Genomic DNA, 16,764 nt, shown 5'->3' with positions numbered 1-16,764 from the left:
TTTAATGTTGAACTTCACTGTTGAGCTGACCTTTCAAATTTAATGAGAAGCAAATTCTGAATGATCGTGGACTCTTCTGAAGCAAATCCCTGACAACGCATAACCAGAAATGTTCCAGGTGTTCAGCTGAGTCTTGTAAGCAATTTTAAGAACTTAAGGAACCACACAGGCTGCGCTCTGGCAGAGGAACACACAGGCTGTGCTCTGGCAGAGAAACCACACAGGCTGTGCTCTGGTGAAGTACTAAGGATCTCAGTTATTTCTCTCTGCTTAAGAACCTGTAATACTAACATATTGCCTCTAAAATAATATTAAAGCATCACTCTATGTCTAAGAAACTATGACATTATAGACTAACTTTCAGTTTTCAATGCTGCAGAGGATATTTCGTGACTAAAAATCAATATTTTATAAAGAACCCAACACCAAAAATTAAAATTTGGAATACCTACTGGAAGCAACTTGTGGTTTTCTGGAAGCGAATTGGCAAGATTCTCTAACCCCTCATAATCTTCTAGCATATAATAGCATTCGGCTAGGCGTTCCTGATTCCTGCCTTTTACATAATACTGCACAGCATTCAGCCTGTGGACAAAAAGGAAAACCTTCAGAATCAGCCTGTGAGTCTCCAGATAAGCAGGAACTTCCCCCAAAGTAGTCTTTCATTGAGATTACAAGTGCTTCATCGTCTCTAGCTACACAACAGCTTTAAAGAACACAAATTATTTATAAATATAAAGACTGCAGCATATTCTCCTTGTAATATTCTTTGAATGCTCTTACACTGTTTTAGCTTACAGTATCATAGAAGTACTCGCATCATTGACATAAATAAGCATATTGATCCCAATGAAAACTTAAGAATAAAATGATGCTTTCTGAAAACAATCTGTAACAAAACAAGTAAGCATACTTTTGTTTTTACTGTGTTTACAAATAAATCATACAAAACAGTGGAATCTCCAAACACTGGAATGCTTTCTGAAGCTAAGTATAAGACTCGTGTGTACAGGTGGCAAGATTACACCACGCTCATCTCTCAGCTCAAGGATGGCTTGATCTCCAGTGTGCATCCGGAGAGCAAGTGCATCGGGGCCACTCGAATTTCAGGATTTAGGGGAAGGCCTTCGCTCTGATGGCGCTGTTTTCTGGGAACCCAGTCTGGGCGACATATTAATGCTAGGCATGCAAGAATGCCTCAGGTCCTCGGGTCCTTCAGGTCGCCCACTCACCACTTCTGTCGATCGGCAAAGTAGTCTCCAATGGCATTGTTGGCTTGTTCGAGGAGGCTGTCATCTGCATCCCCAGACCCAGTCTTCAGGAGTTGCAGGACTCTGAACCAATCCCCCAGTTTCAGCCTCAGACCAATAGCGAGGTCTCTACAGGGAAAAAAAGGCATTCATTCATTCACTCATTCATTCACCAATCCATTCTAAAACGTTTGTCAGTTGCCTGCTCTGTCCTAGATGCAGTTCTCGGAACTTAGATTATCTCCAAACACTCCCCAGAAACAGCCTGGCCAAGAAGAGGCAACTGAGAGGGGGCAAAAGTTATGGCTTCAAAGGGTGTCCTCGCAAAAACTGCTTGTTGACACTTAATCCCAATTGTGGCAGCATGGAGACATGGTATGTTCGGGGAAGCCATGAAGCCTCTCTTGTGAGATGATGAAAGCCTTCATAAAAAGGGCACCAGAGAAGCTGACGTCCTTTGCCTACTGCTTTTCACCATGGGAAAATCCAGGGCACCATCCTGGAAACACAGACTGCGTTCCTATCAGATATCACATCTGCTAGACCCTTGGCCTTGGATTCTTCAGCTTCCAGAACTGTGAGGAACAACCTTCTGTCCTTTATAAATTACCCAGTCTGGACACTTCCATCACAGCAGTACAAACAGAAAAGATATTGGAGTAAAAACCTGTTTCTAGTCTTCTTTTCCTAGATCTCCAACTTACTAAGCAAATGAATTCTGTAAGTAATAATTACATATTTTCATTTATTCCTTAGACACAAAAAGGCTTATTTCAGAATGAAACATACAGTATAAATGCTTGGTTTTGCATTTCTTCTCAGGAAACTTCTGGGAGTAAAATACCAATTAGGGAAAATTAAATTACATGCTTGTTGCTGAAATGAAGTTCATACATTCTATAAAGAAAAGCTACATGTAAGCCATAAGACAATTTCCCTTTTGATTTTTATGAGTCCTGAGAGAAGAAAATTAAATAATGGCTTTAACCATCAAAACTCAAATTATGACCTATATAATAAATATTAAAAGTCTCCAGTCTTGCTGGGTGGTGGTGGCACAAGCCTTTAATCCCTGCACTGTGGAGGCACAGGCAGGTGGATCTCCAAGATCAAGGCCAGTCTGGTCTAAAGAGTGAGTTCCAGGATAGCCAGGGCTACACAGAGAAACCCTGTCTCAAAAAGCCAAAAAGAAAAGTCTCCAGTCTCTACAGACCTCTCAGTTTTTTTAACCAATGAACAACACCTCCACAGTCATGTATGAACACATATGTAAACAGAGCAAGGGGCTGAGAACTGGCTCAGTGGTACAGCATGAAGACCTGATCAGATCCTTGCACCACGTGAAAGCTTGGTGTGGCCACCACATCTGCAACCCCAGCACTGAGCAGACAGACAGCCCCAGGGACCTGCCAGCCAGCTAATGGAGCCAAAATATCAGTTTCCAGATTCAGTGGAAAACCCTGTCTCAATAAGGAGGAAATGGAAGTGGAAGGCACCCAACATTTACCTACAGTCTCCACAAATGTGCACGTGTGAAACACATGTACACCACATATGCGCGCACATACGCGCGCGCGCACACACACACACACACACAAACACACACAAACACACAAAAAACTTTTGAAAAACAATAAATAAAATCAGAGAAGAAAGCTGCTCCCAAATTATAAAATATAAATTAATGAGGCATGTGAAATGCCCAGTGGTATTCCAAAATGAAAATTATTTTCTAAAAGAAATGGTTTGCTATATTTAGTCTACTTTATATATATATAGTCTCTATTTGTAAAACACTATGAACTGAAGAATACTTGGAGATGGCTGCCTTCATTAATTTACCTTCTGTCCATGGCTAGATACATTCTCTCAGCTTCTTCAAACCTGCCAAAGTAGGCAATAATTTCGGCCTGCTTCATTGACTCACTCTGCAGATTCCCCAGGCGCTTCACAAACTTGATGCCTTGGTAATCCTTGCAGCGCACAAACGCTTGCTGTGCCATGTACAAGTCCAGCTTCTGGAGGGCCGCCTCGGCCAATAGGCGCCTTGGTGTTAAAAAGAAACAGAAAATCTACTGTATATCACTAATAAACAAGTCAGAAATCAATTGGTGAAGCATGGTTTAAAAAAATCTGGTGGATCCTGGTGAAAATGATTGTGTTAGCACCTGCAAACATTTTTCATATAACATCTTTAAAGAGAAGAAATTTCAGTTCCCTGTAGGAGACTAGTGTGAGAATAGGGGGTGACAGAGTTGGGACTTTAAAAGCATACTGACTTTGGGGAATGTTGGAGATTTTTAAAATACCAAAGTCGGGGATGAGGATTGTCCTCTATGAATTGAGATGCGTCTTCAATTCCAACCTTCTCAATCAATGCTCGACTATCTCGCAGGGACCGGATCTCAAAGTTCATTATATAATCCTTGCTAGGCTGTTCTGGATTCTGAAAGTGGAGATGAAACAAAGGAATTCAAAAGGATGCCGGTAGGGTATACTTCTTCCTTACAATTAAAAATAATAATAAAATGAAACAAAGTAGTATCATATTGTGAACAAAACAAAGAAAAAGAAATTGCCATGTTTGGATTTTAAGGGCTCTTTGGAAAACAGACAAACTGGGTTCTCCACGGGCAGTCAGGCTTCCTACACAGAGGTGCAGACAAAGGCATAAATGGTCCCCCAGGTTTCTCTCAGCTCCTTTTTCCCCAGGTACAATTCTGTTGCTAGTCACCTTTAGAATTTCATCCAACAGAACAGACTTAATTTCCAAATCTTCAAAGTTGCAAATATATCCAGACGTCTGAATGGGTTCCTTTAAAGACAAAAGTGAATGTTATGTCTCATACAAAACACCCCTAAGGAATCCTGATTTAAAACTATATTGTCAAAACTTTCAATTAAGAAAAAATAAGAATGTCAGTAATATCATATACCCAACACCTAAACAGTTAACATTCCCCTGCATACACACCACTAAATTTCTAGCTGGTACCACATTTTACCTCTAGAATTCTGTACATTTCTCTAAAAGAAAAGGATGCTTTTTTATCTGACCACATTATGAATTGAATTCCTAGCAAATTCAATTGAATTCCTAGCAAATTCAAAAATAATATGATAAACATTGTGGTATGGGAAGTCTTCTGTATATGTGTTGCTTTTATTGGTTAATGAATAAAGAAGCTGCTTTCAGCCAATGGCTTAAGAGAATATAGCCAGGCTGGAAAGGATATATAAAGAGAGTACGTAGAGTCAATGAGAAGCCATGTAGTCAACGCCAGAGACAGATGCCTCCACTGGAGCCTGTCATAACTTTGCTGGTAGGCCACAAGCCTCATGGTAAAATATAAAATAATAGAAATGGGTTAATTTAAAATATAAGAGCTAGCTAGAAATATGCTTAAGTTATTGGTCAAACAGTATTGCAAATGATATAGTTTCTGAGTGATTATTTTGGGTCTGGGCAGCCAGGAATGAATGAGCAGCCTATGTCAACAAATTGGCGAACCAACATGGTCTGAAACATTTGGGATTGATGCCTGCCACCCACTTCGGGTCCAGATGCTTTTGTGCCCCCTCAGGGTCAGGAGGAAAGTAGCTGAGACCATGCACATGGCTCAGCACTCCCCACCTGGGAAAGTGGTGAAATCAGGTCTACTAGGAGTGTACAGGCAGGAGAGCATGGCGGATTCCTGCTGCCATACACAGAGATGGCGCACAGTGCACTACATGGCAGATTTAGTTTTTACTCAGATAAAAAGGTTGCATGTACTGCATGCCCAGAGTTGAGGTAGTGAGGATGGCTCCCATCCAGCAGTCCCAGAGCAGACAGTGTACTACCTCCACCATATTGAAAGCCTGAGAGAGGTGGAGCCAGTATCCAGGGTCACTGTGACTAAGCTGCTTACTGTTTTAAAAGTGCTCCTGGTCAGAAAAGGATTACAGATATGCAATAAAGACAGATTCAGACAGAAGTAAACCTCTGAATGGGTCACAGTGTTGGATAAATATATGTAGGCTTGGAAAGAGAAAGAAAAGTGTATAGACAACTATAATATAAAAGAGTACAGACAGTTACAGTCATAAATTAAAGGAATAAACTTGTAGAAAAAGTAATAGAATAAGAAAAATAAGCCATGTAAAGATGGAATATACACAGAGTTTGGATTATGGATATTATTGTGTTTTCTTTAAATTTTTTTGACTGTAAAGGAGCTAAATACAGACAGATATTTAATTGTATGGGCTGCTAAGCTAAACCAACATACATATTTTAAAGGTATCTTGACTTCAAATTTTGGGTCTAAGGATTTGTTGTTTTGGAAAAGAGGTTCTTCTTTTATTTCCACAGAGGATGAGAACCTGTAGATTCCTTCCAGACTAATGTGGTTTGATGGACCAAGACACCTCCCAAAGGTTGTCATGAACTCCCCCCAAAATTACTTGACCCAACAAAAAGGAGGAAGAAGCTTGGAGAGAACTATGCCCAAATCCCCAAATATTGTTTATTAATATTTGTGTACATTTAAATGGGGATATGCTATAGAGATTTGTATTGGTATGGATCTTGGACTATTGATAGAAACTTTAGGTCAATTTTGTTATATGTATATTTCTGCTCTTGATTAAGGTATTGTGATTGTGTAGTTCATTTTAAAATGTAATGTATAATTAAAAATATATATTAATAGATCTATCTATAATAGTCAAGCTTGTAGTCATGTTAGTTCAATTTTCTAGATATATAGAGATATATTTCAGTTAGATAGGTATTCTTCAAATCTTTCAAAGACTATAGAATATGACATTTAAAATGTTTTAAAAACTTAGACTTCTCATGGCGATGTGACACATCTGCTCCTGGCAGCACCAATCTACTTCAAGAGGAAGATGGGCCTCGAAGAGGCTCCTCATGGAGTTTGTTAGCCATTTGGGCAAGAAACTGCTCTTGTTTAGACTTCTTGATGGTATGCTGTATAAACTGGACATGCAGGACCCACAGAGAAATAGTTGCTGAAGTTGCCTAAAAAAAGGTGAGACAGTCCTTCGGGGTTCCTGTTTCATGAAAGAGTTTGCCAGACATTCTGCAGGACATGGAAGAAAACAATTGATAGACTTTGCCATTAAAAGGCAGAATAGATCTTCAAACTTCCTGCTTCATGGAAAAGTCTGCTGGATGCTATGGGCCTGTAGGTTGAAGACTGGATGCCCCAATGTTACAGAGAACTTTAGGTGACTGTCCAGGTAGCAAGATGTCTCTGACATTTCTAGAGTTTTGGAAGTTGCTGACAATGCACTTCCTGTTTACTTAAGTAATATTATATCATTCTGGAGTCTTTGATGGAGTTGAAGAATAGATAATTATAATCATAGTTTGCCTTAGTTATGATAAAATAAAAAGTAGTAACTGTAATTCTTGTTTGATACCTGTTTTGTTATATATAATTTTACTGTGTTAAAATTAAGACCTTCCTTTTCATTTAGACAGAAAAGGGGAAATAGTGTGGGAAGTCCTTCTGTATATATGTTGCTTTTTATTGGTTAATGAATAAAGAAGCTGCTTTTGCCTGTGATAGGGCAGAATAGAGCTAGGCAGGAAAACTAAACTGAATGCTGGGAGGAAGTAGATGGAGTCAGAGAAGAAGCCATGTAGCCACCTGCAGGAGACAGACACACCAAGACCTTGCCGGTAAGCCATAGCCACATGGCGATTCACAGACTAATAGAAATGAGATAATTTAAGATATGAGTTAGACATAAATATGCTGAAGTTATTTGCCTAACAGTATTGCAATTAATACAGTTTTGTGTGATTATTTCAGGAGTCTGGGCAGCCAGGAAACAAACAAGAAACTTCCTCCAACAACATTGTATTTGGATCTAATTAAGTGCATCTTAGCATACAAATCCCACAGCAAACTGAAGCCTGCCCTCTTTGCACCTGATATACTTCTTATATAAGATTTTATTTGTTAACTTGTAAATATATAGATGTTACATGTATGTCTCTTATCCTATAGATAGTTGTAAAGAAAAAAGCATAGGCCTTACATATTGTAAGGTAAGGCAGTTGTTCTACATTCTTAGCAGAAAACAATAAATATAAGATTACATAAGACAAAATAGACAAACTGCTAATCTACTTAATACCTCCAAGAATACTACAGAAGAAATAGGATAATAGCTGCTAGTAATGGAATCAACAAAATTACATTTTTTGTGATATATGTAATACAATTATACAATTACATAATTATGATAAAAGAAAGATGCCAAATGAACAAAATGAAAGGTAAAAATTCACAGTTTGGGTTCAGTCTGCCTAGATTGAGGTTCTTAAATGCACAGTAGATGTACCAAATGGGGTTTCAAATATCTTTTCTTTGAAAAAGCACAAGTTGTTAGTTAAATCAAATAATATGAGAAAGGTTAATAAAATATTTTAATTACCTTTAAAAGGTGATTTATTGCATATGGCAGATAATATATTTTCATGAGTAATAAGCTCACATAAACAGAGCCAGGCAGGCAGTAACACCTGTAATCCTAGCACACGGGATGTGGAAGTAGGAAAGTTATAGGTTAAGAGACCGGCCTTTGAGACACAACATGACCCTGTCTCTGGAAACACCACCACATCCACATCTGTGCATACTCAGAATCACAGCAAAATTTAATTTGGAAAAGGGAATATGTAATGAGACAGACACTTCTCATCGGATCTTTATATGTTTTGATTATTTTGATACTATCATATAAACCAAATATACTTGTATAAACCTGTCTACCACTAGAAATAATTTTAATTAAATACTACACCAAAGCAAGTAGTTAAAAGGTGAACTCAACAAAGATAATCTATGGGTTAAAACAATATACTACTACCCTGGAAAAATAAAGTTATAAAAATGTAAACCATTCCTTTAATTTTGTGATTCTTCACAACAGGATACCTCAAAATGTCAGTTCTGCTTAATGAAAGAGAACTGATAACTATGCAGAAAAACATAATTGGGATTATAAGATTATTGTTTTAATAAAAGTTCTTTAAATGATGAAAAACAGAGAAACAGAGAGTGGGAAAGGTGAAGTGAAGAGTTCTCACTATAGTTTATAAGTGTTGGCATATAAGTAATACGCAAAAATCTAGGAGTAACTCGTTTTTCCAAAACTCAGCTTCTGCTGGTATTATGTTATGCTCTGGTGTCCTTTCTGTTGCTGTAGTAAACACCATGACCAAATGCAACTTAGGGAAGGAAGCTTACACTTCCAGGTCACAGTCCACCCCTGAGGGAAGTCAGGACAGAACTCAAGGGAGCTTGAAGCAAAGACCATGGAGGAAGGCTGCTTGCTGGCTCTCTTGCAGGCATATACTTAACCAACGTTCTTATACAGGCCTGAATAATTTATTCAGGGAATAGTGTCAACCAGAGTAGGCTGGGCCCTTCTACATCAATTAACAAGATAATCCTGCACAGATAGAGTCTCAGGGCAATGTGATCTGAAGAGGCCCTCAATTGAGACTCTCATCTAGGCTGCATCAAGGGAACAGATAAAGCTAACTAGGCCAAATTATGTCAACCAACTTTATTTTCCAAAATACAAGCGGACATGGCACATCACACTAACGAGTGACAAACTAGGGTACACTCACATGTGCGGTAAAAGCAAGGTACAGGCATCTAAGCTTTGGTAAGCATTGCTGTACCAAGAAACCCTGGGGATCTCACTCAGCACAGTCAGAGATCATACAGCGTATGTAATACAACTGGCTTACCTTCAGTAATATGGTGGTTTACAAGATTAACTCAAGAAAATCACTATCCCTCCTATATACAAATGATATGTGGGCTGAGAAAGAAATCAGAGAAATGATGCCCTTTTACAATAGCCACAAACAGTACAAAATATCTTGGGGTAATTCTAACCAAACAAGTGAGAGATCTGTATGGCAAGAGCTTTAAGTCTTTGAAGAAAGAAACTAAAGAAGGTATCAGAAAATGGAAAGACCTCCCATGTTCATGGATAGGTAGAATATAGTAAAAATGGTAATCTTACCAAAGCAATTTACAGATTCAATATAATCCCTATCAAAATCCCAACACAATTCTTCACAAACCTCAAAAAAAAAAAAAAACAATACTCAACTTCATAAGGAAAAACAACAACAACAAAAAAACAGGATAGCTAAAGTAATCCTGTACAATAAAGGAACTTCCAGAGGTATCACCATCCCTGACTTCAAGTTCTACTATAGAGCTATAGTAATAGAAAGTTTGGTATTGGCAATAAAAACAAACACATGGATCAATGACCCTCACCTAAATCAACAGACCTATGAACACCTGATTTTTGACAAAGAAGCCAAAATTATACAATAAAAAAAGAAGGCATCTTCAACAAATGGTGCTGGCATAAGAGAAGAGAAAGTGGGAAGTAGCTTTGAAGGCACTGGTGCAAGACACTACTCCCTGAATACAACACCAGTAGCACAGACACTGAGACTAATAAATAATAAATGGGACCTCCTGAAACTGAAAAGCTTCTGTAAGGAGAAGGACACTGTCAATAAGACAAAATGGCAGCCTACTGAATGGGACCAGATCTTCACCAACCCCATATCTGACACAGGGCTGACCTCCAAAATATATAAAGAACTCAAAAAACTATACATGGTAATGATGTAGGAGGATCTTCTGTTTTTTATTGATTTCATTGGTTAAATAAAAAAACTGCCTTGGCCTTTTGATAGGACAAAATTTTAGGTAGGCCAAGTAGACAGAAAAGGATGCTGGGTAGAAAGCAGTGTGGCAGATGCCATGGCTCTCTGCCCTGAGATGGACTTAGGCTAGAATCTTGCTGGTAACCACAGTCATGTGGTGATACACAGATTTATTAAAAATGAGTTAATTAAGATGTGAGAGTTAGCCAAGAGGAGGCTAGAGATAATGGACCAGACAGTGTTTTAAATGAATGCAGTTTCTGTGTAATTATTTCTGATAAAGCTAGCCGGGCAGCGGGACATAGCCTGCTCGCCTCATCACTACAATACATCAAAATACCAAATAATCCAATTAAAAATGGGTTACAGATTTAAACAGATAATTCTCAACTTAAGACTCTCAAATGGCTGAGATACACTTACAGAATTGTTCAACATCTTTAGTCATCAGGAAAATGCAAATCAAAATGACTCTGAGTCGACTCTGAGTCATTCTTACACCTGTCAGAATGACTAAGATCAAAATCACTGATGACAACTTATACTGAAGAGGATGCAGAGTAAGGGGAATACTCCTCCATTACTGGTGGGAGTGCAAACTTGTACAGCCGCTTTGGATATCAGTATGGCAGTTTCTCAGAAAGTGTGAATCAATCTACCACAAGACCCAGTTATATCACTCTTGGGCATAAATCCAAAGGATGCTCAATCACACCACAAAGACACTAGATCAACTATGCTCATTACAGCATTATTCATAATAACCAGAACCTGGAAACAGCCTAGATGCCCCTAAACCAAAGAACAGATAAGAAAAATGTGGTATATTTACACAATGGAATACTACTCAGCTGTAAAAAACAATGACCTCATGAAATTTACAGGCAAATGGATGGAACTAGAAAAAAATCATTCTGAGTGAGGTTATCCAGATCCAGAAAGATCATCATGGTATGTACTCACTCATAAGTGGATATTAGGATTAAAATACAGGATAATCAACCTATAATCCACAGACCCAGAGAGGCTAGATAACAAAGAGAGCTCAAAGAGTGATGTGGGAGGGTCTTCTGTTTTAATAAAGAAACTGCCTTGGCCAGCCCTTAGGTGGGTGGAGTAGACAGAACAGGAAAAAGGAAGTGAGGTAGATGGCTCAGTCAGATGCCACGCCTCTCCTAAGTTAGCCAGACTGCTGTGCCTCTCAGGGAGACAAACACAATGAAGCCAGCCACCAGATCAGACGTGCTGAATCTTTCCCGGTAAGACACCATTCGTGGTGTTACGCAGATTATTAGATATGAGTTAATCAAGATGTGAGTAAGAGGCTGAAACTAATGAGCCAGGCAGTATTTAAAAGAATACAATTTGTGTGTTGTTATTTCAGGTATAAAGCTAACCATGCAGGAGCCAGGCGGGACGAAAAGCAAGCCTGCCCGCACCTCATCACTACAAAAGAGGGATGCATGGATTTCCCTGGGAGGGGAAAATAAAAGAGATCTCTGGGGTAAACTGGGGGTGGAGTGGGGGGAATTAGAGGACGAGAACTTGAGGGAGAGAGGTTGGGCAAACTGGATGTAGGAGGCGGGCTGGGGGCAGGACAGAGGGGAAGAGTAATAAAAAAGAAGTCTTGATAGAGGGACCAGTTGGAGGTTAGGGAGAAACCTGGTGCCAGGGAAATTCCAGGAATCCACAAGGATGACCTCAGATAAGACTCCTAGCAATGGTGGGGAGGGTGCCTGAACTGACTGTAATCAGATTGGTGACTAATTGTCATCAGAGAGCCTGAATAACAATAACTGATGGGAACAGATGCAGAGATCCTCAGCCAAGCACTGGGCCAAACTCGGGAGTCCTCCTGAAGAAAGGGAGCAGGAAGTGTACAATTAGGGAGGTCAAGCTCTTGACAGGGAACCCATAGAGACAGCTGTAACCTGAACTCATAGACTCTTGACCAACAGTTAGGGAGCCTATATGGGACCAACCTAGGCCCTCTGCATGTGAGTGATAGTTGTGTAGCTTGGTCTATTTCTAAGGTTTCTGGTAGTGAGATCAGAACCTGTCCCTGTGGCTTAGCTGACTTTTGAGAACCTGTTCCCCATGCTGGATTACCTTGCCCAGCCTTGCTGCAGGGGGAGGAGCTCAAACACCCCTCAATTTGATATGCTCTGCTTTGTTCAGGTCCATAGGGGACCTACCCCTTTCTGAAAGGAGACTGAGGAGGACTGGATGGTTGGATGGGGAGTAGGGTAGATGGGACGGGATGGGGAGGGGGGAACGGGAAGAGAGGAGGGATGGGAAACTGTGGTTGGTATGTAAAATAAGTGAGAAAATGTTAATTAAGTAAAATAGAATTAAAAAGAACTAAAGAAACATGAGGTAAGCATAAACTAGTTACATCAACACAAGAGACTAAAAAGATGAGGCAATCCCAAACATACATATTTAGAATGCGTCAAGAAATTTTGGCAAACAAACCTGGTGATTTTCTTTACTCCTGTTTGAACTTTGATAAGAGAGAAAACAAGACTACTGAGTGGCCATGATTCCATATTGGTGAGCTTGGTTTTGGTTCCAGGTAGGATCTCACTACATGGTCCAACTTGGCCTGGAACTTCCTAGATAACCCAAGTTGGTCTCAAAAATTATGGTTCTCTTCCCTCTGCCTCTCAGGTCCCAGGATTATAGTCATATGCCTCCATGCCCAGCTATGAGTCCATATTTTAAGAGACTAAATAGCTGGGACGTGTCTTTCAGAGAAAGCAAAGGTATTTCAAAGGTATCATTCCTGCTATGAAACAAATATTTTTAAGCTCTACAGAAATTTTTAAATTTATTTTCACAAATGTATGCAGTAATGTCAATAAATTTCTCAAAGGAGAACATCCAGACTTTAAATTTGGCTCACTCTAAACTGTTAACATTCATTTCTTGTTTGTACCTCAGGATCCAAGTTTCTGAAGACATACATTCTCGTCTTCTCCATCATTGCAAACAAATCAGGATTATCCTTGGCCCACTTCATGTCCCAGACATCTTTGCGCTCCAATTTTAACAGTTCGCCGACTACTTGCTGCCCTGTACTGTCTGTCACCCGAGTATCCAAGTCAAAGAATGTCAAGACTCCCGCGATGTCGATGATTGCAAGACGACTAGAAGTCATACAATTGAAGAAGGGAAAATTGCAAAATACTATCAGCGGTCATAAAGTCAAATTGCCTACAACTGTTCTTCAAGACTCCTTTATCAGAAACCTGGAACGTGGTGGAACTGACTCTAAAACTTTTTTTTTGGTTTTTGTTTTTGTTTTTGTTTTTTTTTGAGACAAGGTTTCTCACCTTTAAATTTTTTAAACAAATTTAACAGAAAATAGAAACTACAGGTTGGAGAGATGGCTCAGAGGTTAAGAGCACTGACTGCTCTTCCGGAGGTCCTGAGTTCAATTCCCAGCAACCACATGGTGCCTCACAACCATCTGTAATGAGATCTCGTGCCCTCTTCTGGCCTGCAGGCATACATGGAGGCTGAACACTATGCACATAATAAATAAATAAATAAATATAGAAACTACTCTTCACTTTGCTACCTTGTAAGAAAAATGTATCCAAAACCAGCTAGTATCAAAACATAAAACAGTTAATGCTAAGCTTCAAGAGTTAAAAAAAAAAAAGTACCAGGATTTCCATTTAAACAAAATACAGTAAGATAAAACTATCCTGAACAAGTTCATAATAAACATATCTGTCAACAAATTTATTGCCTAACCATATACCCCTGAGGAGGTGTCTCAGGCCACACCCAAGAGGAAAAGGCTCAGGCCATACCCCAGAGGAGGAGCCTCAGGCCATACCTCAGAGGAGGAGCCTCAGGGCACATCCCCCAGGAGGAGGAGCCTCAGGGCATACCCCAAGAGGAGGGGCTTTGGCCCCAGGGCACACGCTCCCCCTCCCACCCACCCCCACCCCCACCCCCGCCAAGAGGAGGAGCCTCAGGGTACATCCCCCCCCCAGAGGAGAAGCCTTAGAACACACCCCAGGAGGAGCCTTGGGCTTACCTAGAGTTGCAGTTCAAGGATAACTGGCAGGCTCGGCAATCCAGAGAATATTTTTGAATCAGAGCAACATTAGGAAAGCTGTACCTCTGGATGATGCCAGATTCACGCCCCTAAAGAAATGGCCTTAGATTACGACAGCATATTTACCATAAGAGCATCAAGCTGTAAATACAGGTCTCTATATGTCCATGTTTTTTAAACCAAAGTGTTTTAAAATTGTCCTAGCAAGTTCCTAATTCTGCTGCCAAGCCATGTTATTACGTACATGTTTATCGCCTAATTTAAGTCTTTTAATAGCAGCTCTTGGTGGTCTAATTTTTCCTCATAGAATATTCAAGAAAGAAGTCAAGTCCCTAGGTCTTCGGTAATACACAAATTCTTATCTGACAAGAAAAATAATCTAAGGCTGCTTCTACTTGTCTAGGTTAATATTTAGCGTGGACTAAAGGTTACCAAAGTAGCCATTCAATTACATCCTACATGCATGAAATGGGAGGAGCTGATGAGAAATGACGGTCACTAGAAGCCTGGCCTCAACCCTACCGTCTTTATCCGACAGCACTAGCTTTTAACAAGGGGAAATTTAAAAACTGACACCGGAAATGCATTTCCTGGACAAGCATGATGGTGTGCAGATGGGCAGCAAATGCAGCAGACGGGAGGGTGATGCGGCTGCCTTTAAAACTCTTCTGTGCCTGAGCTGCATGGGGTGATGGGCAAGGGAAGATGCTCTCATAGTTCATCTTTACCTCCTGCCTTTAGCGAGAGAGCAACGCTTCCTCAGCATGAGGCTCAAGTGGGGCCTAATAGAAAGGTGTGAGAGTCATACGACAGGAGGGTCTCGGGAGCGCTTCCCCACAAAATGAGCTGACGGCTGGAGAACTGAACTGGAAACAGTTAAGCTCTGCTGATGTGACTCAAACACAGTCACTTCTGAAGCTGACGTTTTCAAATGTCTGAGCTCAAGAAAAAAAAAAACATTAGCAAAATATTGCCAGGGACTCTTCCACTTCGCTGGCCGGAAGGTGCAACACTTCATTCTAAGTTTCAGGAAAGAGATGCGACCAGAGCCAGGATAGAAACAAGGCTACACATGGGGAAATCCTAAGTCTCTGCATCTACCAACTCTTTGTGGGCCTTTCAGCTCAGGGCCAACTCCATGGGCGTGCCCAGCACCCTACCGGTTTTATAAAGAGTTCACATTTTTGCAAATGTTTAATAATATGTGCCCAAGCTGTAATGGTCTGCTCTGTCCCTTTAAGAGACAAGCCACACAGACTTCCTCCCCCCAGCTTCCTCCCCCCCACACACACCGAGGCACGATGATCTTCAGCTTCCAGGCTGAGAATTTTCTTATTTCTCCTATCAGACATGGGAAAACTTTGGATACCCACAAGATGATAACCTAAATCCAAAAGTCTTGCTTTACCCTGGGTCTAAAATTTAAACAGTTATTATTCATAAAATAAGTTTCTTTCAGCTTACCACAATTAATGTCTTATCAGATGCAGTAATGGCACAAATTGGATCCCTTGTACCCTAAAATTAATCAATCATTTTATGTAATATTTATTTAATGACAAAGGAGGTCCAAACTATTATGCAATTACTAAAAATATATAATAAAACATTTGTTAACGTAGCAATTTTAGTTACAGTACCTATTATGTGTCAACCATTGAAGGAAATACTAAAGATACTCCAATCCTGAGCCCCAAGGGATTATTCAAAAATCTGACTTAGACTAGATAGGCAAAAGCCCAAACTTAGCTCCTAAAGACAAACTGAGATCAGAGGGGCCAGCATATGCCACCAGAAGGGTAAAGTAGGAGTGCCCTTCAACCACCTGGATAGATCTATCTAAGGGGCATTGTGCTCAGCGAGAAAAGCGCGTCCATATAGGTTACACGATACTCATATGTAATCACTGAGAAACCAATCACACAGAACTCATCTACCTGGAGACTTGCCAGGGACAGTTCTCTAGGCTGGGGAACAGATAAGAAATGAAAGACCTTGGAGAAACTTCCCTTCTAGTGAAAAAACTATGTAACAGTTTACAGACTCTACAGTCAACACAACTAACAGACATGTCTGCTATGTGGCCCAAGAGAAGCCATAAACTTAGTTGAGACATTAATTAAGAGTTTGGGGCTGCGAAGAGGGCTCAGTAGGTGAAGTGCCTACTACATAAGCAGTAGGACCTGCATTGGATCCCTGGCAACTGTGTGTAAAAAGTAGGCGTGCCAATGTTTAGGGAACTGTTAAAATGATACCCTATCACTAGAAACAAACTCGTTTGGCTGTCTGATAAAATGGCAGTGTTTCCTTATCTATAGACACTACTACTTACAGACAAAAATCAAACCACCTACTTGAATGGCTTTACTATAATCAAACACCCCATCCACAGATCCAGAAGGAACATCATCAACATGATAAATTCTGTTTAAAAAAATCAGAATTTTGAAGAAAGTGAGGATTGCATTATTTCATAATCTTTGCAATTCAGAACAATGAGCATTATTATTTAATAGAAAAACTCTGATTGTTTAAAGAGTTCTTGATACAGCTGAATCGCATAAAAGCAGAAAGTATTCATCAACTCTTTACCAGTTATCTACGTGATCTGTCAGCAACGTCATGCCCCACTGTGAGCACTCAAGTCATGCATTCCCAATGTGTGTTGAGCTGTGAGATAGTTTGCCTAGCCATTCATCCGAGTGCTTGCTTGCTTG

At 40.0% G+C, this 16,764-nt stretch overlaps 1 protein-coding gene across 2 annotated transcripts in view; it reads right to left on the bottom strand.

Annotated features, from left to right (window-relative positions):
- The window catches only part of Wdr35 (WD repeat domain 35), a 55,316-nt gene that overhangs the window by 9,170 nt on the left and 29,382 nt on the right, over positions 1 to 16,764 (bottom strand). For both annotated transcript variants that reach the window (XM_038320573.1, XM_038320575.1), the window contains exons 13-21: positions 16,402 to 16,471; positions 15,512 to 15,565; positions 14,027 to 14,136; positions 12,914 to 13,124; positions 3,985 to 4,065; positions 3,560 to 3,696; positions 3,093 to 3,296; positions 1,233 to 1,379; positions 453 to 585 (exon numbers count right to left, since the gene is read on the bottom strand). In XM_038320573.1, coding sequence (XP_038176501.1) covers positions 453 to 585; positions 1,233 to 1,379; positions 3,093 to 3,296; positions 3,560 to 3,696; positions 3,985 to 4,065; positions 12,914 to 13,124; positions 14,027 to 14,136; positions 15,512 to 15,565; positions 16,402 to 16,471 — 1,147 coding nt within the window. The remainder of the gene's footprint in view (positions 1 to 452; positions 586 to 1,232; positions 1,380 to 3,092; positions 3,297 to 3,559; positions 3,697 to 3,984; positions 4,066 to 12,913; positions 13,125 to 14,026; positions 14,137 to 15,511; positions 15,566 to 16,401; positions 16,472 to 16,764) is intronic.

This window comes from Arvicola amphibius, chromosome 2 (genome assembly GCF_903992535.2).
Source record: "Arvicola amphibius chromosome 2, mArvAmp1.2, whole genome shotgun sequence".
Classification (NCBI taxonomy): domain Eukaryota; kingdom Metazoa; phylum Chordata; class Mammalia; order Rodentia; family Cricetidae; genus Arvicola; species Arvicola amphibius.
The sequence above is the reverse complement of the archived record's forward strand: the minus strand, read 5'-3'. Positions and strand labels throughout refer to the sequence as shown.